At 39.9% G+C, this 23,101-nt stretch overlaps 4 protein-coding genes across 9 annotated transcripts; 3 read left to right on the top strand and 1 right to left on the bottom strand.

Annotated features, from left to right (window-relative positions):
- The first annotated feature begins 2 nt into the window (after positions 1 to 2).
- On the top strand, positions 3 to 3,032 carry LOC113011869 (syncoilin). Of its 3 annotated transcripts, none has more exons than XM_026151672.1 (5): positions 3 to 212; positions 1,378 to 1,841; positions 2,206 to 2,616; positions 2,686 to 2,810; positions 2,891 to 3,032. In XM_026151672.1, exons 1-5 carry the CDS (start codon positions 23 to 25, stop codon positions 2,928 to 2,930), a joined length of 1,230 nt encoding a protein of 409 aa, XP_026007457.1. In that variant the 5' UTR covers positions 3 to 22; the 3' UTR covers positions 2,931 to 3,032. The 3 variants fall into 3 exon arrangements, with proteins under 3 accessions (XP_026007457.1, XP_026007460.1, XP_026007458.1); XM_026151675.1 differs by having other exon boundaries at positions 146 to 195; XM_026151673.1 differs by lacking the exon at positions 3 to 212 and adding an exon at positions 752 to 1,146.
- Positions 3,033 to 3,382: 350 nt separating this feature from the next.
- On the bottom strand, positions 3,383 to 8,165 carry LOC113011815 (histone-binding protein RBBP4). Its single transcript, XM_026151588.1, has 11 exons — positions 8,009 to 8,165; positions 7,445 to 7,592; positions 7,209 to 7,354; positions 6,302 to 6,475; positions 6,082 to 6,197; positions 5,792 to 5,952; positions 5,570 to 5,696; positions 5,413 to 5,490; positions 4,744 to 4,878; positions 4,090 to 4,200; positions 3,383 to 3,955 (listed from the first exon to the last, which is right to left on the bottom strand). Exons 1-11 carry the CDS (start codon positions 8,022 to 8,024, stop codon positions 3,893 to 3,895), a joined length of 1,275 nt encoding a protein of 424 aa, XP_026007373.1. The 5' UTR covers positions 8,025 to 8,165; the 3' UTR covers positions 3,383 to 3,892.
- Positions 8,166 to 8,233: 68 nt separating this feature from the next.
- Positions 8,234 to 16,858, top strand: zbtb8os (zinc finger and BTB domain containing 8 opposite strand). 2 transcript variants are annotated; one of them, XM_026151592.1, is made up of 7 exons: positions 8,234 to 8,670; positions 12,866 to 12,890; positions 12,981 to 13,102; positions 13,224 to 13,306; positions 15,006 to 15,058; positions 15,256 to 15,292; positions 15,410 to 16,858. In XM_026151592.1, exons 1-7 carry the CDS (start codon positions 8,589 to 8,591, stop codon positions 15,494 to 15,496), a joined length of 489 nt encoding a protein of 162 aa, XP_026007377.1. In that variant the 5' UTR covers positions 8,234 to 8,588; the 3' UTR covers positions 15,497 to 16,858. The 2 variants fall into 2 exon arrangements, with proteins under 2 accessions (XP_026007377.1, XP_026007378.1); XM_026151593.1 differs by lacking the exon at positions 12,866 to 12,890 and having other exon boundaries at positions 8,607 to 8,670.
- Positions 16,859 to 17,525: 667 nt separating this feature from the next.
- Positions 17,526 to 22,517, top strand: LOC113011816 (KH domain-containing, RNA-binding, signal transduction-associated protein 1-like). Of its 3 annotated transcripts, XM_026151591.1 has the most exons (11): positions 17,526 to 17,900; positions 18,356 to 18,483; positions 18,659 to 18,775; positions 18,863 to 19,009; positions 19,123 to 19,247; positions 19,415 to 19,682; positions 19,770 to 19,846; positions 19,972 to 20,036; positions 20,146 to 20,322; positions 22,162 to 22,225; positions 22,305 to 22,517. In XM_026151591.1, the coding sequence occupies exons 1-9, from the start codon at positions 17,735 to 17,737 to the stop codon at positions 20,253 to 20,255; spliced, it is 1,203 nt and encodes a 400-aa protein (XP_026007376.1). In that variant the 5' UTR covers positions 17,526 to 17,734; the 3' UTR covers positions 20,256 to 20,322; positions 22,162 to 22,225; positions 22,305 to 22,517. The 3 variants fall into 3 exon arrangements, with proteins under 3 accessions (XP_026007376.1, XP_026007374.1, XP_026007375.1); XM_026151589.1 differs by having other exon boundaries at positions 20,146 to 22,225; XM_026151590.1 differs by having other exon boundaries at positions 20,146 to 22,225; positions 22,302 to 22,517.
- The last annotated feature ends 584 nt before the right edge of the window (positions 22,518 to 23,101 follow it).

Genomic DNA, 23,101 nt, shown 5'->3' with positions numbered 1-23,101 from the left:
GCGGACGCTTCACTGAAGCAAAATGTGGGACTACCGAGAAAAGTCGCGCCGCAGTCGACCCGAGGTCCCACCTGACGGAGGCTGGGCACACTCAGGTGAGCGCGCGGGTCTGCGGCCGTTGATTTGGCGACATCTAGCGGTGGAACGAGGAATAACGAGCAGACTGGGGAGAAACTGGAACTTAATTTTCCCACGGTTAGTTTACGTTTCAGGTATTTACGTCTGCATTTTTTTATTCATGAAGACTACTTAAAGAAACTGTAGATAAAAGCTTGCGTGGTGAATAGAGGTGGTCACACCAAATGTTGACTTTCAAGCTCGTTAGAGCTGTACACACGCATGTATGTTTGCACACGTTCCCAGCAAAACATAAAGAAACGACGGGTGTCTCAAGACTTTTGCACTGTAATACTGTAATAATACAAAAAGAAAATGTTCTTTGTCCTTCTTTAACCTTTTGGATAGCCTTGAAAATATCCAAAGTTACTAGCATGAAATTTTGTATTTTAATAATATTATATAATAAAAAATATACCTTATTACTTAAAGATGTTCACATCTTTCCGATCACCTCCTTCATTAAATCCATATTCACATGTCTGAGTGTGTGTTTGTTTCCACTTGTCTGCGAGGAGTGTGATAGGCAGTATGCAAAACACCTCAAACAAATACTGTTACATAAACCATGCAAACTTGGTCAGCTGAGCTGAGTCCTGGAGGAAGATATTAATTGAAAAGCATGCATGGTCCTGCTAATGTCGACACCTTTGCCTGTAAGGTAGTCTGGGGTACACTTGTGGAAAGTTATTGCTCAGCTCAGCTTTCCACCATGATGTCACTACCTTCTTAAACACACATTGAAACAGGTTGTGAAGAAGGGTAAATATAGCTCTCTGTGGCACCCGGGCTGGTCCGGACATGCGCTAACTGCCACATCCAGAGCACACTGAGTCTGCTTCCAGCACTGACACAGTTTGTGAGCCCATGAGGGAGTCTTAGATAGAGTTTCTCCCAGGCCTTCAGTGTTATTAATAAACACAAAGTGTGCCTCCGTTTTCCTGGAGACAGACACTGCAGACCTCTTTCTAACAGAAAACCGTGCTAATACAGTAACTGCCTGAACATTTAGTCGGACTGCCAGTTAACGTAAGTACACATCTATGTTAATAAAAGCTGTTTCTTTAATTATTTGACAGGTTGAAAGGTTCTGTAGTGTGAAGCTTTAGGACAGGCCTCTCAACTTTAACAGCTATCAGAATGATTGATGTGTTTGCCTTTACAGTTCATTCCTCTTAACAATCTGTAAAGGAATAAGTGTTTTGAAAACCACAGTCTTACCAGGTGTTGTTTTTAATGGCTCTCGCCTTGTTTTCTTAGATTCTCTCATGGATGATCAAAGCTCAGTACAGGATGGGAACTTCATGTTATCTACTGATGACTCACATGTGCAACTGAGATTTTCTGAAGATATCTCACCGAGCAACCGCACAGACTCTGAAACACTAGGTAGATTTGCTCAAGAACAGGTGGACATGGAGAGCTTGGGTGAACTCTTTGAGTACTGCATACAGCGAGTATCCCATCTAGAGAGGCAAAGAGATGTGCTGATACAGGAGCTTCTGGTTCTGCAGGAACCTATGCTGCAAGTTGTGGGGCACCTGAGAGCGAAGCTGGAGGGAACACGCAAGCTTCTCGCTCTGGCTCAGCTGGATTATGTTACGGTTTGTGAGGATGTGCAACAGGTAAAGAGGAAACTGTTCACCACAACCAGAGACTGCATCCAGAGCCAGGTGAAGCTAGCCGAGCAGGAGTACGAGGTGGCTCAGTCTGCTGTTACTCAGGTAGAAACCACAGGCTTTACATTTAATGATGATTTACTTCTGTAGTGTAGGTTTGCTTAGTATAGCAACATCATATAAAACTTGGGGTCATCATGGCTGCAGCTTGTTTATGGTTTGATTTTCAGTTATTTGAGTATCATGAGTATGAGTTCTTGTTGTTTTAGTTCTAGCTACTGTTTGCACCCTATAGAGAAATTAGCAATCAGATAAATTCATGTACCCAACTAAGCTACTGGGTAGTTTCCATTTCCACTCTCTTGCTATATGGGATCCTTTTATTTGTTGAATGTTTTTACCCACAGATAAAAATAGCCTCCATTATCAAATGTAATACTTTTCATTCTTATTTTACATCTCTTCATAGGAAGAACTCAAGGCTCAAATTCAAAGTCTGACCCAGGAGTTGGTGCAGCTGGAAAACGCCCACCAGAACCAGCTCAATTCCCTCCGTGATCAGGCCACTAAGCCTTGCAGGCCCAGGGCCATGAGTGACATCAGCCAGTGTCGCCAGGCCTCCATCAGACTGCAGCGAAGGCTCAGTGGCAGTGTGAAGATGTTGGAAGGCTGGTACGAGCCTCGCCTCATGGTTCTGCTGAAGAGAAGGCAGGTTGGGGAGGAAGCTTTGAGAAAAACCAGGGAGCAGGCAGTGGACCTGAGAGCCGGGCTGAAGCCTCTGAGAGAGGAGATACAGAGGCTGGAGGTGCAGAGATCATGTCTGGAACAGAGGATCACTCTTTTGGAGACAGAGCGGCAGGAGAGCACTGCACAACATAAGGTACAAGAGAGGTTGGATAGAACAGATGTTCAGTAAAACTAGATGACAGTATGTTTTTATTTTATGCAGAAGACTGTGGAGAAACTAAGAAAGACTCTGAGAGAACTAGAAGTGGAGTTTGAGGTTCAGAGAAAATCGAAGAAAGGCTTGGAAGATCTTAAAGATGGCCTTTTAGCAGAGCTGACATTTCTGAGGTGGGTTTATCCCAATCATTTCTGCTTTAACTTAGTAAAAGTCAAGATAATAAATGAATAATAAACTTATTTTCTTATAGGGGCTGTGAACTCAGTGACATTACAGAGGAAGAGTCATAAGTTTCAATTTCCCGAGACATAAGACATGAGACCAAATCACAACGCTGACATTATGGTAAATGGACTGGTTCTTTTATAGCGCTTTTCTACTCATCTGAGCACTCAAAGCACTTTACCCAACTTGTGCATTCACCCATTCACACCCATTTGCACAAGCACATCTTTCTAAGTGCTTCATATAGCTAACATTCACACACATTCATACTCCGATGGATCGGAGAGCAATTTGGGGTTAGTATCTTGCCCAAGGATATTTGGCATGTAGGCTAGGGGAAGCCAGGAATCGAACCACCAACCTTCCGATCAGTGGATGACCTGCTCATGTAATGGGTGAGCTACAGCCACCCCATTACATGTTTGAAAATGCGGTCTACTTAATGCAAGCGTCTTGTTACTCGCTCACATCCAACTTAACATCTAAAATGTTGTGCCAAGAAAACAAAGCAAACAGCTTTACTGTAAATAATTTTATATGAATATACTTAAGTACACAAAAGATCAGATGCAGAGAAAATGCAGAGAGAAAAACAAAACACATACAAGTGACAACACAATTTGGGGGAATTTCATACTACAAATACCAGGCAAATTAAAAGGATCAACCTACAGTATGTACAATAACATTTAAAAATGGATCTTCCACAGAAATGTTTCTGCTCAACTAACCAAGATGGAAGAAATAAAACCAACAAAATGCACACTTAGGTGATCATAAACATGTCTGTGGTTTCATCACGAGTCAGATTTCAGTTCGAAAAACTAAAAAGATCTAAAAACCTGATCATTAGAGACCTTTTCTTAAACATGTCACGTGATGACATGGCAGCATTTTATTCTTTTATTTTCTACAAAACACTGCTGCTCAAAATGTATTTTAAAAAGACTGCTTTTTCACCCAGTGCTGGTAAACGGATCCATTTTTAATGAGCAGGTCAAAAGAAGAAGACACGTGGAGACCGGACTCATGCCTGGACTTCTGAATCTGCGGCACCTTCTGGGTCCTCGTCATTGTAGATATTTTCAGCCTGCAGATATAATTGCCAAAAAAATAAAAGATTTTTAATGTAACTGCTCTTCTATGTTATAATAATAAATGCACTTTACTATTCAAATCCTCGCTGTGTTGTAACTGATCGAGTTTTCTTTACAAAGCCTTTACCATCTGCCACACTTGCATGATGTTGTCCTCTGATACTGAACAGATGACCCACGGCTCGTTGGGGTTCCAAGAGAAGTCTGAGATCTTAGCTGTGTGTCCTCCGTGGATGAACTGAAACGAAATGAAGCAGAAAGATTTAGCACAATGATCGAGATTTAGCTTAAAAAATAAAACAAAGCCAATGTTTGAAAGCAAGATTACAGTATTTCCTACACAAAGACTTAGGCATGCTCTTCCAGTGTGGTGGTACCTTACTAACAGACCAACCAAGTCACTGTTAAGGCAGTGACCACTGCCTCTCTAGAAAAATCATGTAGCTTGCTGGACTCCAACTCTATTGTCATGGATTGCATTTGGTGACAGTAGTCCTTGTACTGCTCTACAGAGCCGCTGCAAGCTGCAGGGTCACTACACTAACTACAAACTGCAGCAGGTGGAGAAGTTCGTGTGCCAGTAGACATTTCTCAGGCTGCTGAGCAGAACAATGATTATCATCACCAGCTGCAGTCCATGCATTGGTGGAGCTATAATCCATCTGCTGGACAAGACTCTTACTGGAGAGTGTGGGTGCATAGAGCCTCTGACGTCACCACAAATATGCTCATTTTGTTGAGAAAAACTGCATCATCACCACCGCTCATTGTCACAACTCACCAGCAGCTCAGGAGGGCCATCCTCAGCATCCTCTGGTGACTGCTCCTCTCCAATCTTACTGAGGTCCCAGACGTTGAGCCGCCTGTCAGTGCCGCTGGAGGCCAGGATGGTTTCGTTATGAGGAGACCACTGAACCTGTTGGAAAAAGATGTGGATATGAAACCTCTGCAATTAAGTCCCCCCTTGCAGTACTTTGGTGAATATAATTGTAAATATTATATCTATACAAAGAATTAAATATTCAACCCTAAATTCCAAGGGTACAAGCAAGTGTACAACCAAAAGCTTTAAACAATTCACCATCACATATTTTCACAAGTTACTACAAAGTCCTACAATCCTTTTTCTCAAAAATGTTTTTCCCAAAGTTGAAAAATTTTAACTCCTGCATCAGACAACACTGTTTTCCACCAGTTCACCTCATTGTATTGACTTTGTATGCAACTGTAACAGCAAACAACTTCCTGACAGTTTATCTTTTTGTTAACTTAATTATACCATAAATAGCAATTGCATTTCATCTTTTGTAGCCAAAAGCTAGTTATTCACCAGAGACCTATTTCAGCCTAAATAGCCTCACTCCACAATGCAGTTAGTGAGCTGAAACATTCAAGCCGAAGTTTGCACAACAACAACTACAGATTTATTGCGAGGAAGTTCACTTCTTACCTGGAAGATCTCGTCCTTGTGGGATTCAAACGAGTGAAGCTTCAGCTTCAGGTTCCTCAAGTCCCAAAGAGCCACAGTCTGCAAGTAAAAGGAGGCCAATTCAGTACAGCATCAAGATGCTATTTCACTGTAACTGTCTGAAAGAAAGACACCTCACCTTATCTGCAGAGCCAGTGGCAAGAATGAACTCGCTGTAAGGATTGAAAGACAGGCAGTTGACCTCAGCAGTGTGGGCGTCCACTGCATGGCTGGGCTTGGAGGTGTTGTTGGACCGCGTGTCCCAACTGTTCCAAAAACAGACAAAAGCACCAGTGTCAGGAAGAAATGTGAAACTGAACAACAACTTTGTTTTTAATGAGTCATCGCTGAGGCTGCTTACATCATGAGTTTCTGGTCATCTGCCACAGATCCAAAGAGCGATTCGTGGAGAAGGTGCCATGAGACGTCCTCCACCACAGCAGTGTGGCCTGTGAAGATAGTCTTGGCATCCACAATCTTCCCCTCTTTGGGAACTGTGCTGATATCCCACAGGCATATAGTCTGCAGAGAGCACAGACGAATGTTAAAAAAGAAAGAAAAAAAAGAAGTAACAAATGATTTGTAATGTGATAGAAGACAAAAAATCATTTTAACAAGAATAAGGCAGGCATGTCAAGACAGGTTTCTTACGTGGTCATCAGAAGCACTAAGGAGACAGCCACTAAGGTTTGGGTTCCATGAGAGGCCATAGCCCTCCTTCTGGTGGCCCCTCAGACGGAGATCTGGGGTGCATTCTCCAGAAGGGTCTTTAACAGAAATAATGTCAGTGTTAAAAAGCCTGTAGAGCTTCAAATGTAGCGACACATGATATGCAGTTATGCAAGAAAAAGTGTTCTTTCTGCAAACCTACCCGGCTTGGAGGGGTGCTTTGTGTAATCAAAGACTAGCACATCACTGGTGGGGGTCTTGGTGGCAATGATGCAAGGATTCTGAGGCATGTATCGGGCTCTGTTCACTTCTCCTTCATGGTTGATCTTGATCTCAATCTCTATTTTCCCACTAACAGATCCAAAACCTCCAAACTCTGAAATAAAAAGACAACAGATACATGAAGCTCTTCCATTCCATGAAGCAGGTTTTAGGGTGACCTATGCACCAGGGATTTTTATGTATTTTTTTAGACAAAAAATGCAACCCTTAAGTTACGTAGTGTGTCATTTATGCCCAATGTTCCTGTTAACCAGTTTTGCTCTTAATAAAATGTTTAATAAACATATTACAGAACTTTAAAAAAGCGATTTAAAAAGTACGTAACCTACTATTCTACTTGTTCAGCTGACATTCACTATTGCCCTTGCTTCGTTGAATGAGGTTAAATTTGATTCATGCTGTTACATACGTTATTTCCTTTTCCTTCCTCTTGTGAGCAGAGTTGCCCATAGCCAACAATGTTGTTCTTTCTGCATCATCACACAATTATCAATAAGCTATATAGGAGTTGGATAGCGCTACATTAACAATGTGCAGAATTAAAAGACTACTGAAATGTCCTCCAAACCCTCTGCATTCACCAGGTCTAACAACATTTTCTGGTGGAAGTGTACTAGTATTACTGTGCTAAAGTTGGATTAGATCGATTAAATCAATATCATCCAAAACCAGCTTAGGCATGTGAATTAGTCTATTTATAAGTGTTATTTCCATGTTTTGCATGTAAAGATCCCTTGAGAACACTAGGAAACTATAAGTTATTCTATGACCTCTTACTGGTGGTGCTCTTGTAACATAGGTTCTCAGTGGACTTTTTATGCTCTCACCTCCTTTCTCGCTGTCATAGTGTGAAGCATCAAACTGCGCATCATCATTCGGCAGTTGAACGCTGGCAATTACGAGGTGATTCTGCTCATCAGAAGTATGGGTCCCCAGAACCAGCCTGTGCACACTGTAGTCCTTTCCCTCTGGTCTGTGGACATATCGCATGATATTTACATATCTGCTACAGTATCTTGTTGTGACTTGGAGCCTGAAAAGGTGTTGCACAACTCCCATTTACCTGGTGACATCTGGGAGCCATTGAGCAGTGAGGCTTGGCCACTCCAGAGCATGGGTCATGACCAGATCATAGAGGAAAGGGGTGTTCTTCTTCCAAATCTTATACTCCTCGTTGATCACCCTTTCCTCCACAGCGTCATCAAAAGCCGCTGCAACAGTAACATTTAACACAAAGCTACGTTATAGTCAAATTTACAAACATATGCAGCAGCTACTTGAGGAAATCTTTTCCTTCCTAGCGTTTTAGCTGATTTTATCAATAAAGTAACAGTAGCACACAATGCTAGAGCAGCTGTCGCCCATATAAATAAATAATACAGTCTTTCTGAAGATTATTATAGTGGGGCAGTATATCTGACTGCACTGGTTTAAAACCCTTTTCACCGGCGCGTTAGCAGCTAATGCTAACATCAGCTAACAGCTAGCTGAGTGCTTTCTAACAATGAAAGGTGATGCTGGCTGGCGCGCCAACCACCACCGCTACATCCTGATTCGCATTTTCTGTCACTCTCGACAGCACACACACATAAATAACGTTCTCGTTAAAAAACGTAGACGTCCTTACCGTCTTTATCAGCCATTGCGTGGTTATAATACCGTTACTAATGACAAAATAAGTAATTTTTAGGGAGAGCGCTCAGAAGACAGCACGACGACTCGCAATGGCGCCAACTCCATAGAACGCGCCTAGCCAATCATAGTCGACGACAAAACCGACAGGAAGTCGTTACACGACACATCCGGTGCTGTGCCAAAAAAAGTAACTTCCGGTATTTGCAAACGATAACGATACTACTAATAATAGGTAGTATTTAGGCCGTTTTGAATAAGTTGGCCATTTTTCATGACAGCTGAATGCCCTGTTTTGCAAGGACTAGCTCTATAACATATACATACGCGTATATGCTCTATAAACTCTCTAGAGGTTCCTATTGCTAGTAATTTTTACAATTTATTATTTGTTTAATTATTTCTGTTAATATATCCATTGTGTAACAATGAAAAAAGAGAGCGAAGAAAAAAATAAGTGTTCTTCGTCTTTCACGGAAGTAGTACGGTGAGTCAAGCCTGCCCGGAAATTCAAGAAGAACACACGGACATGGTCTAGATAAACGTCTGCCTTTTTCAACAAGCTTCGATCTACAATGGACGATCGTGTGTTAGACTTGACAGAAGCACAGGAAGCTGTCAAATCCAAATACCCGCCGATCAACAAGAAATATGAATGTAAGTGCGAAGTTATGATACTTAAATTCGGAGCACCAACCACGATGCTGGTTTCAATGGAAGTCTAAATTTCCGAGTTGTCAATATTTTAAGCTGGACCGCCCCCTCATGTCACCACCAACAATCACCCCGACTATAACTGGGCTCTGTTCATAAACGTGTGGGAGCGGTGCTTTTGAACGAAAAATAAACAAACAAACTGTGTTCTCAAGGCGAAAAACAAATCCTGATTTTTCTTCCCGATCGTACTTTGAGTTCCAGTTGAAAATTCCACGTGGGAAATGAAAACTCCGACTTCCAATGCCAATAGTTCCTTTACCATTACTTGATTTATCAAAACAACGTCACAGAAAGTCTAGTTTAATTTTGATTTCAGTGAGCTAAAAGGATTGTTCGTGTTAAATTTTGTCTCAAAATTCAAATTCAAAAAAGATCTTTAATATGTCCAGTTTTTTTACATTTGTGTGAAAGAGATTTTATTTTTCACGAAACTATACAGTCCTGTGAAAAATGTAGTACAACCTTACTCTTTCAGGTAAGCAGGAGGTAGGTGCTGTTAATCAAATGCACCTGATTAACTGATCACCAACAAATGTGGCCAATTATAAACAAAAAAGCAGGTTTGCCAACTTCCTATTTATGTCTCCTGGGCCCTATTTCAGGAAGCCGGTTTAGAAAACTCAGAGTTAAAAATGATACTCAGGGTTGAGTAACCCCGAACTGTCCAACTCGGAATATTCGGTTTCAGAAAGGCTGATAACAATTAGTTCAGTCAACGCGGAGTTGCTTTAACCCCAAGTTAAGCGCGCGCACGAGGATACATAAAGCCCTGATTACAGCAAATCCAGCATGTCCAAATTAACACTGTCGGATTTGATTTCAACACTATTAAAGTGTCTATATGGGTCCACACCAGAGAGTGTTAATTTAACTCTTTTTGGAGAGTTGGTACGTTAACTCTGATTTGGTGTTTAACACCAAATCTGTCTGGAGTTGATAATTTAACACTTGGTGTTAAGAGTTTATATATTAACTCTCAAAGAGTATTTTAGTTTAACTACGTAAGAGTTATCTTCTAATTCATTCTAAAAAGCGGGAATTTTACTGTTCTGAACTTCTAGAAGTTTATTTTGGAAATAAACATTTACTAAAAAGATGCAATGGTTTTTGAAAAACATTTATTCTGAACTGTGCACCACAATTTCAAAACATTTTCTGAAAGATGTAACAGTATACATGTTCTCACTTTCATTAGAATTTTGTTTATCAAAAGGTCTGACATGGTAAATGCAAATAACAGCATTCTCATCATTTATTTCTTCAATACAATATGCATGTCCTTCATTCATCCCTCTGTGGAACTTCAACGCACTTCTGCTCTCCCCCATATTCCATCTTCACAAGCATATCCTGTGCGGAGATTGAATAAAAATTAGTTGACACTAATTAATGGCACAAATAATCCAGTAAACAATTGCAGCACAGTAAAAAAAAAAAAAAAAAAAAAAAAAAAAAAAAAAAAAGGAATCCTTTTTGAGCCATTACTTGTGTAAAGTATTTTCCCAAAAGACAAGGACACAGGCAACAGGTAATACTGAACTAAATGTAAAACCGCAACCTTTTTCATTTTTACCTAAACCGTGTGCACAAAACTCTGGAGGGATCTAAATGCTAACGTAGAATCCAGTCAGGACGTCAGCTACTGCTGTTTGCTCGTTTTTTTTTTTGTTTTTTTTTTAATGGGCGATCGTTTTCAGGCTTCAAGCAGCACCATTATACCAACATTTCACATTCTACACATTGTTTTAGGCGTATTTGACCAAAAGTTTGACTGAAAATTCACATGCAAGCTTTTTTTCAAGGCTGTGGTATTTGCCCGCAAACAATACCTTTCAGCTAGCTAAAACAGAATGTTATGCTATCAGCGAGCAACATGGCTAATGCCTTTCACACAGCTTTGTCTCAACTCCAAAGAGCCACAGAAGTAAAAGCTAATAATAATAATTGAAACAATCTTTGAAAAAATGACTTACCAAGCAGGGCAAACAACTCAAATATGTAGAGCAAAATGTTCTGAAACGGCTTCGCTTCAGCTTCGATTGGAGCCGTGCTGGGGGAGAAGTCTGTGAATTTACTCTGTTGGTGTCATAGCCCCTGTAGGAGTTCAGAGTTAAGAGGTCAAGAGTTAATGTTTCCATTGTAACACCTCCAGATTTGACTCATTTTTAACACTCGATTTTAACTACTATCATTTTACACCTCAGAGTTACATTAAAAGAATGTGACTCTGCTTAGAGTAAAATTAACTCTACTTTTGCAAGAAGACTATTAACACCGAAACATTTAACACTTTTGAATTTGCTGTGTGGAGCACAGATTAAGCGAGTCACCATGGAGACGGAGGGAAAGAAGGCGCGGTCAATGTATTTTACAGCGCTTGAGGCCGAAATTCTGATGGCAGCACATCAGAATTTCGGCCTCGATACTTACATCAGTCAGGAATGTTACAGTTGCACTGAAACGTCTCCTGCACTCGTCTGTGGTGTTCCCCGGTCATAGACCCACAAGATTCATCAAAGAGGGATGCCACAAAATTGCAGGTATCAGGATGAACGAAACTTAATTCATGATGTGGTGATACTTGAACTACTACTTAAATTTTACATTTATTCTCACGGTTCCCAGGCGTGATTGGCTGTATAGATGGCACTCACATTCCAATCATTGCTCCTTCAGTAAATGAAGGAGACTATGTGAACAGGAAGTCTTTCCACAGCATTAATGTACAGGTACATAGTTCCCTGTAGCATTTCAAACTAACAAATTATTTCATTATAGTAATGGATGCTAATTTGTGTTCTCTGCACTGTGAAGATCATATGTGATGCTGCCAACATTATCACAAATGTGGAAGCCAACTGCTCAGCCTCTGTGAGTGGTGGTGGTGGAGGACCCCCACCTGTTTTTCGGGCCTCCGCTTTTTTTCTGTTGGCTATAACGGGTCACATTTGAGCATACAGAGTAAGCAAATATGTACTTGTAATGTGCTCAGATAATTTCAATAAGTGCTTACAGAAAGAAAATTAATGTAGCCTCTAACTGCAATTGATTTACATCGGACAAACAGACCAAGCACTATGGCTCATAATACAATTACACCTTACCTGTTTGGACTATATTTTTATATTTCATTTTTACTTGCTGCCAGGAACGTTGGGGGCCTGTTGGGTTGCACCTGCGCTCACATCACATCACAAAATCAAATGTATAAAATAAAAAATAAAATAAAATATAATAAAATAACGTGTTAAATGGGTGGAAATCCCTCGATCAATGTTTAAATTAACACTCACGCATTGACTCTGTCGGCTATGTTTTGCCATACATGCTCCCTTTCTTTTGCAGCTGAGGCTGTGTTACTTTTTTTCCGCGGAATTTGCATGTTATTGGCATATGCTGCCATCAGAATTTCGGCCTCAAGCGCTGTAAAATACATTGACCGCGCCTTCTTTCCCTCCGTCTCCATGGTGACTCGCTTAATCTGTGCTCCACTAATCAGGGCTTTATGTATCCTCGTGCGCGCGCTTAACTTGGGGTTAAAGCAACTCCGCGTTGACTGAACTAATTGTTATCAGCCTTTCTGAAACCGAATATTCTGAGTTGGACAGTTCGGGGTTACTCAACCCTGCGTATCGTTTTTCACTCTGAGTTTTCTAAACCGGCTTCCTGAAATAGGGCCCTGAGAACTAATGTGCACAATAGTGAGCCACCCAGTTCTTCTATGTCAGAGTTGTATGGAGGTTGCCAGTCTACTTTAAAGATGCAATTATGCGTTCTTCATGTCATGTCAAGAAAACTAATCTTGAGGCTACAAACCCATCAAGTTTTACACCAATCTCTTGTTTTTCTTTTGTTGTCTCTTTTTACAACTGTTGTTGTTATACTATTTTAACATGTTCAAAATAAAGGTACATACAAATACAAACTTGCGGTGTACCTCAAGGCTCCATCATGGGTCTAATTCTGTAGTTTTAAAGAGCTACCTAAAAAAAAAAGTTAATTAAGTTCTTCAAAATAAATGCTCAAATAGAGACATTTCAGGATTGCTGCCACTGGCAAGACTTTCTTAGGACTTTAATTCAGTCAACTCATGATATCGCCTCTTTTTTTTTTTTTTTTTTTTAAATCGTTTCAGACCTGGATCACACAGCAGATGTACAGTGAGTACCTTTTTGGTATAGTAAAACCATGTTCCTCTGTTTTTTTCTTAGTTTTTAACAAAAAAAACCCCTTCTTTTTTCTTTTCCAAGAATTCACTCTTGGGGAGACTCTTTGGAGGAAGCCTTTGAGCAGTGTGCCATGGGCATGTTCGGCTACATGACGGACACAGAGACGGTGGAACCGATAGATACAGTTGAAGTGGAGTCGGAGGGTGAGAGTCTGTCACCAAGATTTCAACCGACTCCAGTTGTACCTACTTTCTACCTGTCTCAGTCTGGCTGTTTGCAGAGCAGATCAGCTAAAGTCTGTGTGTATGTTTTTGTTCCTAAAAGGTGAAGACATGGAGTCGCTTCTCTTCCACTTCCTAGATGATTGGTTATACAAGTTTAGTGCAGATCTTTTCTTTATTCCCAGGGTGAGTATCTTGGTCACTTGTGTATTACTTAACATGTACTTTAAACTTATTTACATTGATTGCATATCTGTTTTTGTTTGCAAAAGCATTTGAGACCTGAGCCTTTATAAAATAGATCGGTTTTGATATAAATTATGACTTAAATGGGTAAGTATAAAATCTTTCCTTGACACGGAAAAATAATATAGACTTCATACATTTCTATGAAAGCAGGACAGAAAGCAACATGTATTGCTATCTTAACCATCTCCAAATTCTATGTCAAGCCACATTTTTATAGGCCCAATGAAACAGATCCATAAGCATTTTGACCCTGTTTTTGTCATTTTGCCTCCATACACTCCCCAAAGCAACTTTAGTTTTAATTCAAGGGTTTAGCAGAAATACGGCATCACTATTCAAGAATTATATACACAGTCGCTTATTTTCAGATTCTCCAAAGTAATTGGACAATTGACTTCCAAGCTGTTTCGTGGTCTGTTGAGGCCTTCTTCCTGATTACTTCAAGACAAAATGACTACAATGGTCTGGATTTGATTATATAAGTTTATTTTTGCATTTTATAGCTTTTTACTGGAGCTCTCAATGTGAGGTCCAAAGAGTGGTCGACGCATGTGAAGGAAGCCATCTTAGTCTGGAAAAAAAAAAAAAAACAACCTAAAAAGGAAATGGAAAAAAACTTTAAGTGGTCAAATCAACAATGTGGTCATTCTGTAAAATAATGAATGAATCATCTGGCCAGCTCAGCAACATCAAAAGCCTTGAAAGACCACAGAAGACAACTAAAGTTGATGATTGAAGAAATCTTTCTTGGATTAAGTAAAACCACTTCACAACACATAGAGAAGAACACTGTCGAGGAGGTAGGCGTGCCATTGTCAAGGTCTGCAATCAAAAGACAACTTCATGAATGGAAACAGAGGATTTACAGCAAGGTGGAAACCACTGGTTACACTCAGCAACAAGGACATCAGATCAGAACATAAAAGAAAACAAAGAGCCTGCTCACAAAAGTAAGGAGACAGACTGAAACAGCTCATGATCACACAGATGCCACATCATCTGTCAAACATAGTTGAGGCGATGTTATGGCATGAGCATGTAGGACTGCCAGTTCAACTGGGCCTCTAGTTAGTACTGGTGGTGTGGCTGCTGATAGAAACAGCTGGATGAATTTTTAGTGTACAGGGCCGTACACCTTGCTCAGACTCTGCGTTTCACAGTGCAAATTGAGTTTCTTAAGGAAACAGAAATGGGATATTCTTCAATGGCCACGTCAGTAACCAGCTGAGCATGCTTTTCAGTTACTGAATATAAAATTGAAGGCAGAGAGACCCACAAACAAGCAGCAATTTTATTTTATTTTAGTTTATCCAATTACATTTGAGCCTCTGATAATGGAAGACTGTGGATAAAAATGTCTGTAATTCCTAATGTTGTACTTTGGTTAAACTCCTTAATATTAAAGCTGAAACTCTGCACTTAAATCAGATCATGATTGTTTAGTTTTAAATGTGGTGATGAACTTACCCAAAACAACTGGTAATATTATCTTTTTTTCCCTTCTTTTTTTAATATAATCACCATCTCTAAATATAATAGGCTGCAAGTAATTTTGCTACTGTTCCTTATTTACATTACAGTTATGAAGTTGCTACATTTATGAAGTGCTAACAATTTTGTCATATCTGTTCATCAGGAGGTCAAAGTTTTACATATTGACAGAATGCGTTTCAAGATTCGCTCCATTGGGTAAGTTTGGGGTCCTCCTCAATAACACTGAAGTTATCTTGATATTTATTTTAAAAAAGTATTACGTACAATTCAAACCCGAGCTAATGTGGAACAACTTTGTAATTTGTTTTTAAGGCAAAGGTCAAACTTGATCAGGACATGCAAAAAAGTTTTAATTTACTTTCTTTGCTTTATTTTTCTTTGGTTTATGAAAGGTGGGGCGAAGAATTTTCTCTGGAAAAGCACCCACAGGTAAGCCAGACAAAGAAGTAAAATGACACTCATTAGAAGAAATACATAAAATGAATAACTAATGCTACAAAACTACAATGCAACTACAGTAACTTATGTCATTTGTTGTCCTTCTAGGGAACTGAGGTGAAAGCCATCACATATTCAGCAATGCAAATCCACGATAAAGAAAAACCAGAAATATTTGCCATCATTGATATCTGATACAACTGCGAGAAGAAGCTCACACTCAATGGTTCAGTAAAAGTGGGAAGTCTACATGACCAGTTTAAGTGGCCTTTTAATTCAGCGCACTGATTTTTGATTAGTACTGTCTTTTTTGGGGCATGTAAGCTCAACTCTTTATTTAAATTTATTAAAAAAGAATTGTAAAATTAGCCTTACATTTAAATGAGACTTGTGAGGGATATCAATTATTTGGAGGGAATACACTGAATTTGAACTGTGCACCTGAAGTCACAATTACCAAATTTAAGCTCAAATTTTCATTTTAGGAGATTATTACTCTTATGTGTGATGGTTTTGAAGGTGTGTTGATGCATTATATCTCATTGTAAATAAATAAATAAGCAAATGTTTACCTTTGACATACAATTGAGTCACCTGTTTTTCAACTTAAAATCTCAGTTTTAAGTATTTTATAGAAGTGTTGCGATTAAATAGGACAGAAGTGCAAAAAGGTCATCATTTATCACCATATTTTAGCAAAGAATATCAAATTGGAAAAAATATGCACAACTTACTGAGTTCAACACAGCAAAATATTCCAAATGTACACTGCGTCTACTTTTTGAACTGTTTAAACCTGTTCATACATCAAATGTAAGATGAGCGTATTCTACAAAACACTTCCCTGCATTAGACATCAGGATATTCATGCCTGGGCTTGTCTTGTTTCCAGAGAGTAACTGAACAAAGCTTTTCTAAGACACGTCCAAAGCTTGTTTTCAATAGATATCTCAGACAAAGCGGTATAATACCAGGAATCTGCCTGTATGAATAACGGAAAGTACAGGCAGCAGTATTCTATGTATAAGAGAACTGTTTTGGTCATTGACTAAATACAAATACCAGGCAAAACAGAATAGAGTGTTAAAACGGGATGTTGTATATCCTGTAGTGCTTCAGATAACTGAGAACATTATCTGCATTGATATTATAGCTTCTTCTTGCTGCAGTGCCCACCAAGCACCTCCGAAAATTCAACCTGAACTGACTCATTCATGTGTGATGTGTGAGCTGATAGTTGAGAGCTTAAATCATTACAAATTATATTATTATTTGTTTGTAAATGGAGCTGGCCTTTGAAAACCCGTGTGGTCTGTTTTGATGATGTTCTGGACTGATGCACTGGACAGTTTGTATGTATTGAATTTCAAAACTTTGGTTTGACATTTTACAATAATTTATATCATAATCCAGACTATTGTAGATGTGGGTAAATGGTGTGTAGTGGTGTTTGCTGTATGCTTGTGAGAACTGTCTGAACTAATTTATTTTCAAGTTTCTTTATTTTTGTCATCTGAATACTAATTTTAAAACTCAGATTAAAGAACCCAAAGATCATTTGTGTTTTGTGCTGGTTGATTTTGTCAGACTACAATTTCCTGCTTCTTGAAGGACATTCAAAGCTCTTCTTTGGTTGATGGATGCTTTTTTTTTTGTTCTGTTCTCTGATCAGATCATCAGTAAAACATGCTACCACTGTGCAGGTCTCATGTAATTTGGCATGCCTCAGCCCTTTTCTCCATGTTTCCCTTCCTTGAGAATGGTTTCTTATGGCCACTCTACCACTGAGACCAGGCTTTGAGGCTTCTGCGAACTAAAATGCATCTCTCAGGTCCTGTGTCAGGTCTATGCTGGATTCCCCTCGCTGTTTCTTAAGGACATTGCTTTCATATACCATTCATCTGCTGTAGATGGCTGTTTAGCCTTAAATACTACCCTTTTTTTTGTCCTCGATTTTCCTCAAAGTTTTTTCAGAGCACACTCCACACCGTGCTGGGAAGTATCAAGTTTGCGATAAAAGCTCCTTGTTTTATCCCTGTCAACCGTGGTTTCTTTGGAATTTTCCATAAAATCAAATAAAGAAATAGGCACAACGTTTGGGTAAAGTACCTTAAAAGAAATCCCCTCAAATAAATGAAAAAACAGACAATAAAACAAGGTTTGCTCTGACTTTGGCACAGTGCTGTAACAGCAGGTAATCAGGGCTCTGGAGCTTCTTGCAGTGACGTCACGGTCGCCTTCCGGGTTCCCTCCTCCCCCTCACTGAAATGCAGCTGCGCCATCCACCCTCCTTTGTCTGCTGAGGAAGAGTGCGACGACTTGCAGCGGAGAAGACGCCGGTGGGCCCTTTACTAACTACACCGTTTTCCTTGTTGCATTTTCGTTTTAAAGGGGAGAAGCTTGACGAACTGAGCCGAGCTTCGTTCGTGCGTTATGAGTCAAGCGAATGCTAATAAGAGCAACATAGAGCCCGCCGTAGAGTCAAGCCCAGCAGAGAATAAGATCAAAATGGAAGACACTAAGTACCTCCCGGAGCTCCTGGCGGAAAAGGATAGCCTGGATTCATCGTTCACGCATGCAATGAAACTCATATCTGCAGGTAATGTCGCTATTTGCTTTAACATAAAGGCTAACCCGGGCTAGTTAGCTCGAGTCGGGGCCTGTTTTTTTGTTTTTTTTGTCCCTTCTTAGCCGAGTCGAGAGGCCTGAACAATGGCGCATTAAGCACGTGGTTGTTAGCGATGTGGGTCAGGTCGTTGTCCAGTGTGTATTTGAAGCTGTGTAATTAAATCACTTGCTCTCAACGGTTCTGATGGGATTTTAATCGTGTTTACTCATCAGCTAACACCGATACTTAACGACGAACAGCTGCGATTTCGAGGCGACTATTTGCCAACTATAACCCAAATGCATGCAAAGCTTTACCTGCCGTTTCATCTTCGGATGACGCAGGGAATCGTAACCCATATCATCTGAAAAAAATAGCTTTCGTCTATTATTTGAAATGCATTTGTTCATGAATGTCAGCTTTTTAATCGTGTTTAATTCCTGCAGAGATTGAGAGGATCCAGAAAGGTGAAACCAAGAAAGAGCCTGAGAAGGAAACATACCTGGACCTGTTTGCGACCAAGAATCTGAAGCTCAAGGAGCGTGTCCTCATTCCCACCAAGCAGTACCCTAGGGTAGGTCTTTTCCCATTTACATAGCGCCCTAACCACCTAGGCGATTCAATCAGCTGATCTAACAGATTATTAATTGTACTGATTTCTCACACTCTACTTAATTAGTTTTTTTTTTCCCCTTTTGGGGAAGAGGGGTGTCTCTGAGGTGCTGACGTGAATTATGAATTTGTTGCAGGTCAACTTTGTGGGAAAGCTTTTGGGACCTCAGGGTAGCACAATCAAGAGGCTGCAAGAGGACACCGGAGCAAAGATTTCAGTTCTGGGTAAAGGTTCCATGAGGGACAAGAACAAGGTTTGTCTAACGGTTTCCTTTGCTTCTGTCTTATTGCCCTGCATCACTCCTCTGGCTATATTAGTTTTGTGCGCTCATTGTTTTTAGGAGGAAGAATTTAGAAAGGGGGGTGAGGCTAAATATGCTCACCTCGCCATGGAACTGCATGTGTTCATCGAGGTGACGGCACCCATACCAGAAGCGTACCTGCGCATGGCTCACGCCATGGAGGAGGTGAAGAAGTTCCTTATCCCGGTATGTGTGCGGAGAGACATCTTGATGCAAGAATCAAACTTTCTAACAGATCCACTGATTCCTCACTGCTCTGCAGTAATGGTATGCATGTTTGTCTGTTGCCACATGAACAGGAACCTGGTGAGCACGATCCATACATGGATCCACTGTTCCTGAATGGATCCCAGGATGGTTCGAGGGGGCGAGGTGGTCCTCTAGGAAGGGGCAGAGGTGGACCACCTGGTGCTGGAGGACCAAGGTATGCGCTGGAATCTGTGACATGTGCTTGTTGCAGATCTAAGATTCACACAAACTTAAAATTACAAATGTTTCTCAGTAAACTAAAATGTATCTGCAGAACACTAACGTGGAGTCCGTTTTTTGCATCTGGTTTGGCTAAGTAGGTTAATGGTTCTGATTTAACAGGGGCCGAGGAATGCCACGTGGGGCTCCTCGGGGAGCGATGCGCGGTGGGGCTCCACGCGGAGCACCGGGGCGAGGTGGTGCACCAAGAGGTGCTCCGTCTGGTCGGGGTGGACCTCCTTCTGCTCCTACTAGAGGAGGCTCTGCTCCTCGCTCCAGACCGCCTGCAGCAGGGGCTCCCAGGATGCTCCCCTCGGCAGCCTTGTCTCACCAGCAACACCAGGTTCCACCTTCAGCAACAGGGTCAAAGCCTGATGCTTATGAGGATTATGTAAGTGCTGAATCCTATTTGACAGCATTTTTGGCATGAATGGGAGTGGCGCAGATTCATGATGTTGCCTCTTTTTTTTCTGTCTAGCCTGCATATGATGACTCTTATGCAGAGCCGGCATATGAGGGATATGATAATTATTATAGCCAGCCTTCTGCCCCTGCGTAAGTCAAGTTTAATTTATGTAACATGTCTCTTTAATGTGTGTTTTTGTTGTTTTAAATAAAATTTTTAATTTAGGTATAATTTAAGTATACCTTCTTAACCCTTGTTGGTGATGTGCCCCCAGGGATACAGAGTATTATGATTATGGACACGGTGAAGCCCAGGATCCATCATATGAGGCCGGTTATGGTAAGTCTTTAAATCACACGCATCTTTATTTTTGCTTTATTGCTTTCAGACTTAGCTGATATTTGCATCCTTTTTTTGGTTTCCTCTGCTTTTCTGTGACTTCTTGTAGCTCAAGATGATTGGGACAACTCGTGGTCCGGTGCCGGGGCTGGAGGCAAGGCCCCTCCATCTAGGCAGGCGAAGGGATCGTACAGAGAGCATCCTTACCCAAGATACTGAACAACTACTGGTAGAGAGTTGCAGTGGCAACTGTCTCCGATTGTAACTCACACTTGACTTTACAAAAGTAATTTCCCTCTCGTTTCCCTTGTTAATGGTTTTATTTAAAACATTCTTTTCTCTTTTTATTTTTAAAACCTAGGACATTTTGTTGGATGTATCCTAGTGCCAGAGGAGCAACATTTTTCTCCCTATTGTTTGTTTCAGTTGCGTAGTTAAGGTCTTAGTGACATAAACAGAACTAACAAAATGACTTTTTTAGTTTCGTTTTTTTGTTAGATATTTGATGGTAAATATTTTTGTTCCTGCACAAACTGTGATTGTGGCGATTAAAATTTTCTCACATAGGCTGCATTTGTTTTGTAAAAAAAAGTCCTTCATGACTGGACAGAAATTATTCATAATGACTCCATTTGTAAATTTATAATAACTTAAACAGATTTAGTTGCAAACTCAAATAGAACCATTTTGATTAAAACGGTCTTATTTGTTTATATTGGATTACAAATCTAGTTATGTGACTTTACTCCCAAAGAGCAAATAAACAAAATATAACTGTAGAAATCCATTTGACAAAGAATAAAGGCCTTTATTTTCTGCCACCCTTTTACAATTGGTATTTTATGAAAAGTCGCTCTATTACTTGCAAAATCATCGCTGATCGACTAATTCTTGTAAAGCTTGAAGGATTAATAACTTACTGTGTACGTAAGACTACAGCCAACTCGGTCTTTTTGTATATAACCTTAGGAAAACTGTGTATGCTTAAGTCGTGCCGTCTCCAAAATGCTTAATGCTTGTGTACCTTTTGACTAAATAGGTAACTAAACACATCCCCAAAAAAACAATGTCTTTCTGCAGTGCGTGTTTCAATAAAGTTTCTAGTTTCTTTTTAATCAACCTAAACATGGTATTTTTGCCTTTGTTGTACCAAAGGATTATCTCCAGTTTGTGAAAATGGTCCTCAGTGGTTTTCAACAATGCTGAATAAGCTGTATGTATACACGTCAACTTTGATTTTTAAAATTCCAAAGCAGTGTTTGGTTTTTTGTTTTGGGTTTGGTTTTTTCTACAAGAAGTCTATCCTCTTCGCCTGTCTTCAAAATTTTATCTAAATGCCACTTGTAATGACACCTTAAAAAAAGGGGGGGGAACTGAAATTAAATAAAGCTCATCGTTCCTTGAGGTAATGTGCTGCCAAATACATGTTTGACTTGAAAGTGATATTAGTGCTTGAACATGTATTGTCATTTAACCTTTAGTTAGTGCATCTCTTCAAGCTCTCAAGAGAGCCGTGCATCTTCAGCCGCTTGAAATAACCGAATTTCAACAGTATTTCAAATCAAGCTTGCAGGGATCTTACTTGACTTTGATGCAAAGTCATGCTGGCTGGTTTTTATAAAAGAAAAAAATCGCAGAGGGAGAGGATTCTAAAAGCCTAAAGATCGCCACAAGAAGGTAAAACTAACCCCAACACTCATTTTAGAATTTTTTTTTTTTCTGTGCAAAACATCCAAGTAATGCAAGTCATCCAAAACATCCAAAACATATTTTTAATTACAAAATTATGCTATTAGTAGTCCATTCCAGGCCAAATAAGCCGCATAAAACAATATGGTGTTGATGCAACTCTTGCTCAAATGTTAAAAAGAAACAAAACGAGAATTGCCCATTCATTTCACCTAATACTTATTACCATCTTGATAATTCTATAGATTGTAGATTAAATGAAAATTACTAGTAGCACTCTCAAAGCCGTAAAACTCATTGGTGGAGACGAAAGGGAAAAAAAATGCTTGAGTTGCATGATACTTTTAATATAAAATTAGTTTGCATGGTTTTTACCTGCTGTGTTTGAGTGTTGGCACTTCTGAGTTCCAGATCTCATTTAGTTTTCTCCTCTTAGGTTGTCTGAGAACTGCGTAGGTGCAGTTGATATATTGAACTCCGGCGTTGGCAGACCTTTTAAGGTCAGTTGAATGGAAATTGCCACATAAGTGTTGGCTTTGTTGTTACGTCTGATTAAGTTCTCCTTTCTGTCGTTAGCAGGTCCATTGACGTTCCTGGAAAGGGCAGAGGCCTTGCAGTGTCTCTGAGACTGAGGCGTCTCTCAGGGAGTGAGAGAGAGCTTGACTTTTGTGTAAGATTGCTTTAGCATTGATGGGTGTACGGGCATTAAATGAATGCTCGTTCTTGAATCTGTACAGATTTTACTCTTTTTAACTGCATTTTTATTTAACAATAAAAGAACAAAAAATGACAGATTTCTATTGATGGTGCCTTATTATTCTTTGATGTTAATGAGCTGACAGGATGTTTGTCATTATCTCATGAAGTAAATCAATAAAACTATTTTTAAAGTGAAAGCCATTCATTTTTGTCCCTTTTTTAATTATGAGAATTTAATCTTTGGATATTGGACACACTTTTCTAAACATGTATGTGCAAGACTGAGATTTTTCTTGCAAGATCTAATTTAACATCCATCTACACATGAGTTGTAATGAGGTTTTTGTTTGGCAGGGCACCAGTAACTGTGGAAAAGTAGTCTGTTAATTTAGATTTTTGGCCAAGCAAGCTATAAAATTATACAGAGATGCATTACAGTTATTGCAGACTGATCTGTACAAAGGTTACTTTTATTATCCTGTGCAGAAACAGGGAAGTTAAAGATATGGCTCGCAGGCTAGAAATGGCCAACTAAGTGGTCCAGTGTAGCCCGCTGGATGGCTTAGCATAGCTCTGCAAAAAACTGCGCAGACGGGAGTACATTTCTGGTGTTTTCCCATACTTTGCATCAGCAACCTTTGCCCTACAACTACTGAAGAAGGAACCGCACACTGTGA

Source organism: Astatotilapia calliptera, chromosome 19, assembly GCF_900246225.1.
Source record: "Astatotilapia calliptera chromosome 19, fAstCal1.2, whole genome shotgun sequence".
Lineage (NCBI taxonomy): Eukaryota > Metazoa > Chordata > Actinopteri > Cichliformes > Cichlidae > Astatotilapia > Astatotilapia calliptera.
The sequence above is the reverse complement of the archived record's forward strand: the minus strand, read 5'-3'. Positions and strand labels throughout refer to the sequence as shown.

Excerpts from the sequence above, each read along its gene's own strand:
- zbtb8os (XM_026151592.1), top strand. The coding sequence starts at position 8,589 with ATGGACGATCGTGTGTTAGACTTGACAGAAGCACAGGAAGCTGTCAAA. Across the intron at positions 8,671-12,865 it reads GATCAACAAGAAATATGAAT|ACCTGGATCACACAGCAGAT; the intron begins GTAAGTGCGAAG and ends AAATCGTTTCAG. Across the intron at positions 13,103-13,223 it reads AGTTGAAGTGGAGTCGGAGG|GTGAAGACATGGAGTCGCTT; the intron begins GTGAGAGTCTGT and ends TGTTCCTAAAAG.
- LOC113011869 (XM_026151672.1), top strand. The coding sequence starts at position 23 with ATGTGGGACTACCGAGAAAAGTCGCGCCGCAGTCGACCCGAGGTCCCA. Across the intron at positions 213-1,377 it reads ACGGTTAGTTTACGTTTCAG|ATTCTCTCATGGATGATCAA; the intron begins GTATTTACGTCT and ends TTGTTTTCTTAG. Across the intron at positions 1,842-2,205 it reads CTCAGTCTGCTGTTACTCAG|GAAGAACTCAAGGCTCAAAT; the intron begins GTAGAAACCACA and ends ATCTCTTCATAG.
- LOC113011815 (XM_026151588.1), bottom strand. Across the intron at positions 6,198-6,301 it reads AAAGCACCCCTCCAAGCCGG|ACCCTTCTGGAGAATGCACC; the intron begins GTAGGTTTGCAG and ends TTTCTGTTAAAG. Across the intron at positions 5,697-5,791 it reads GATGACCAGAAACTCATGAT|TTGGGACACGCGGTCCAACA; the intron begins GTAAGCAGCCTC and ends TTTTTGGAACAG.
- LOC113011816 (XM_026151591.1), top strand. The coding sequence starts at position 17,735 with ATGAGTCAAGCGAATGCTAATAAGAGCAACATAGAGCCCGCCGTAGAG. Across the intron at positions 17,901-18,355 it reads AATGAAACTCATATCTGCAG|AGATTGAGAGGATCCAGAAA; the intron begins GTAATGTCGCTA and ends TAATTCCTGCAG. Across the intron at positions 19,683-19,769 it reads CTGATGCTTATGAGGATTAT|CCTGCATATGATGACTCTTA; the intron begins GTAAGTGCTGAA and ends TTTTCTGTCTAG.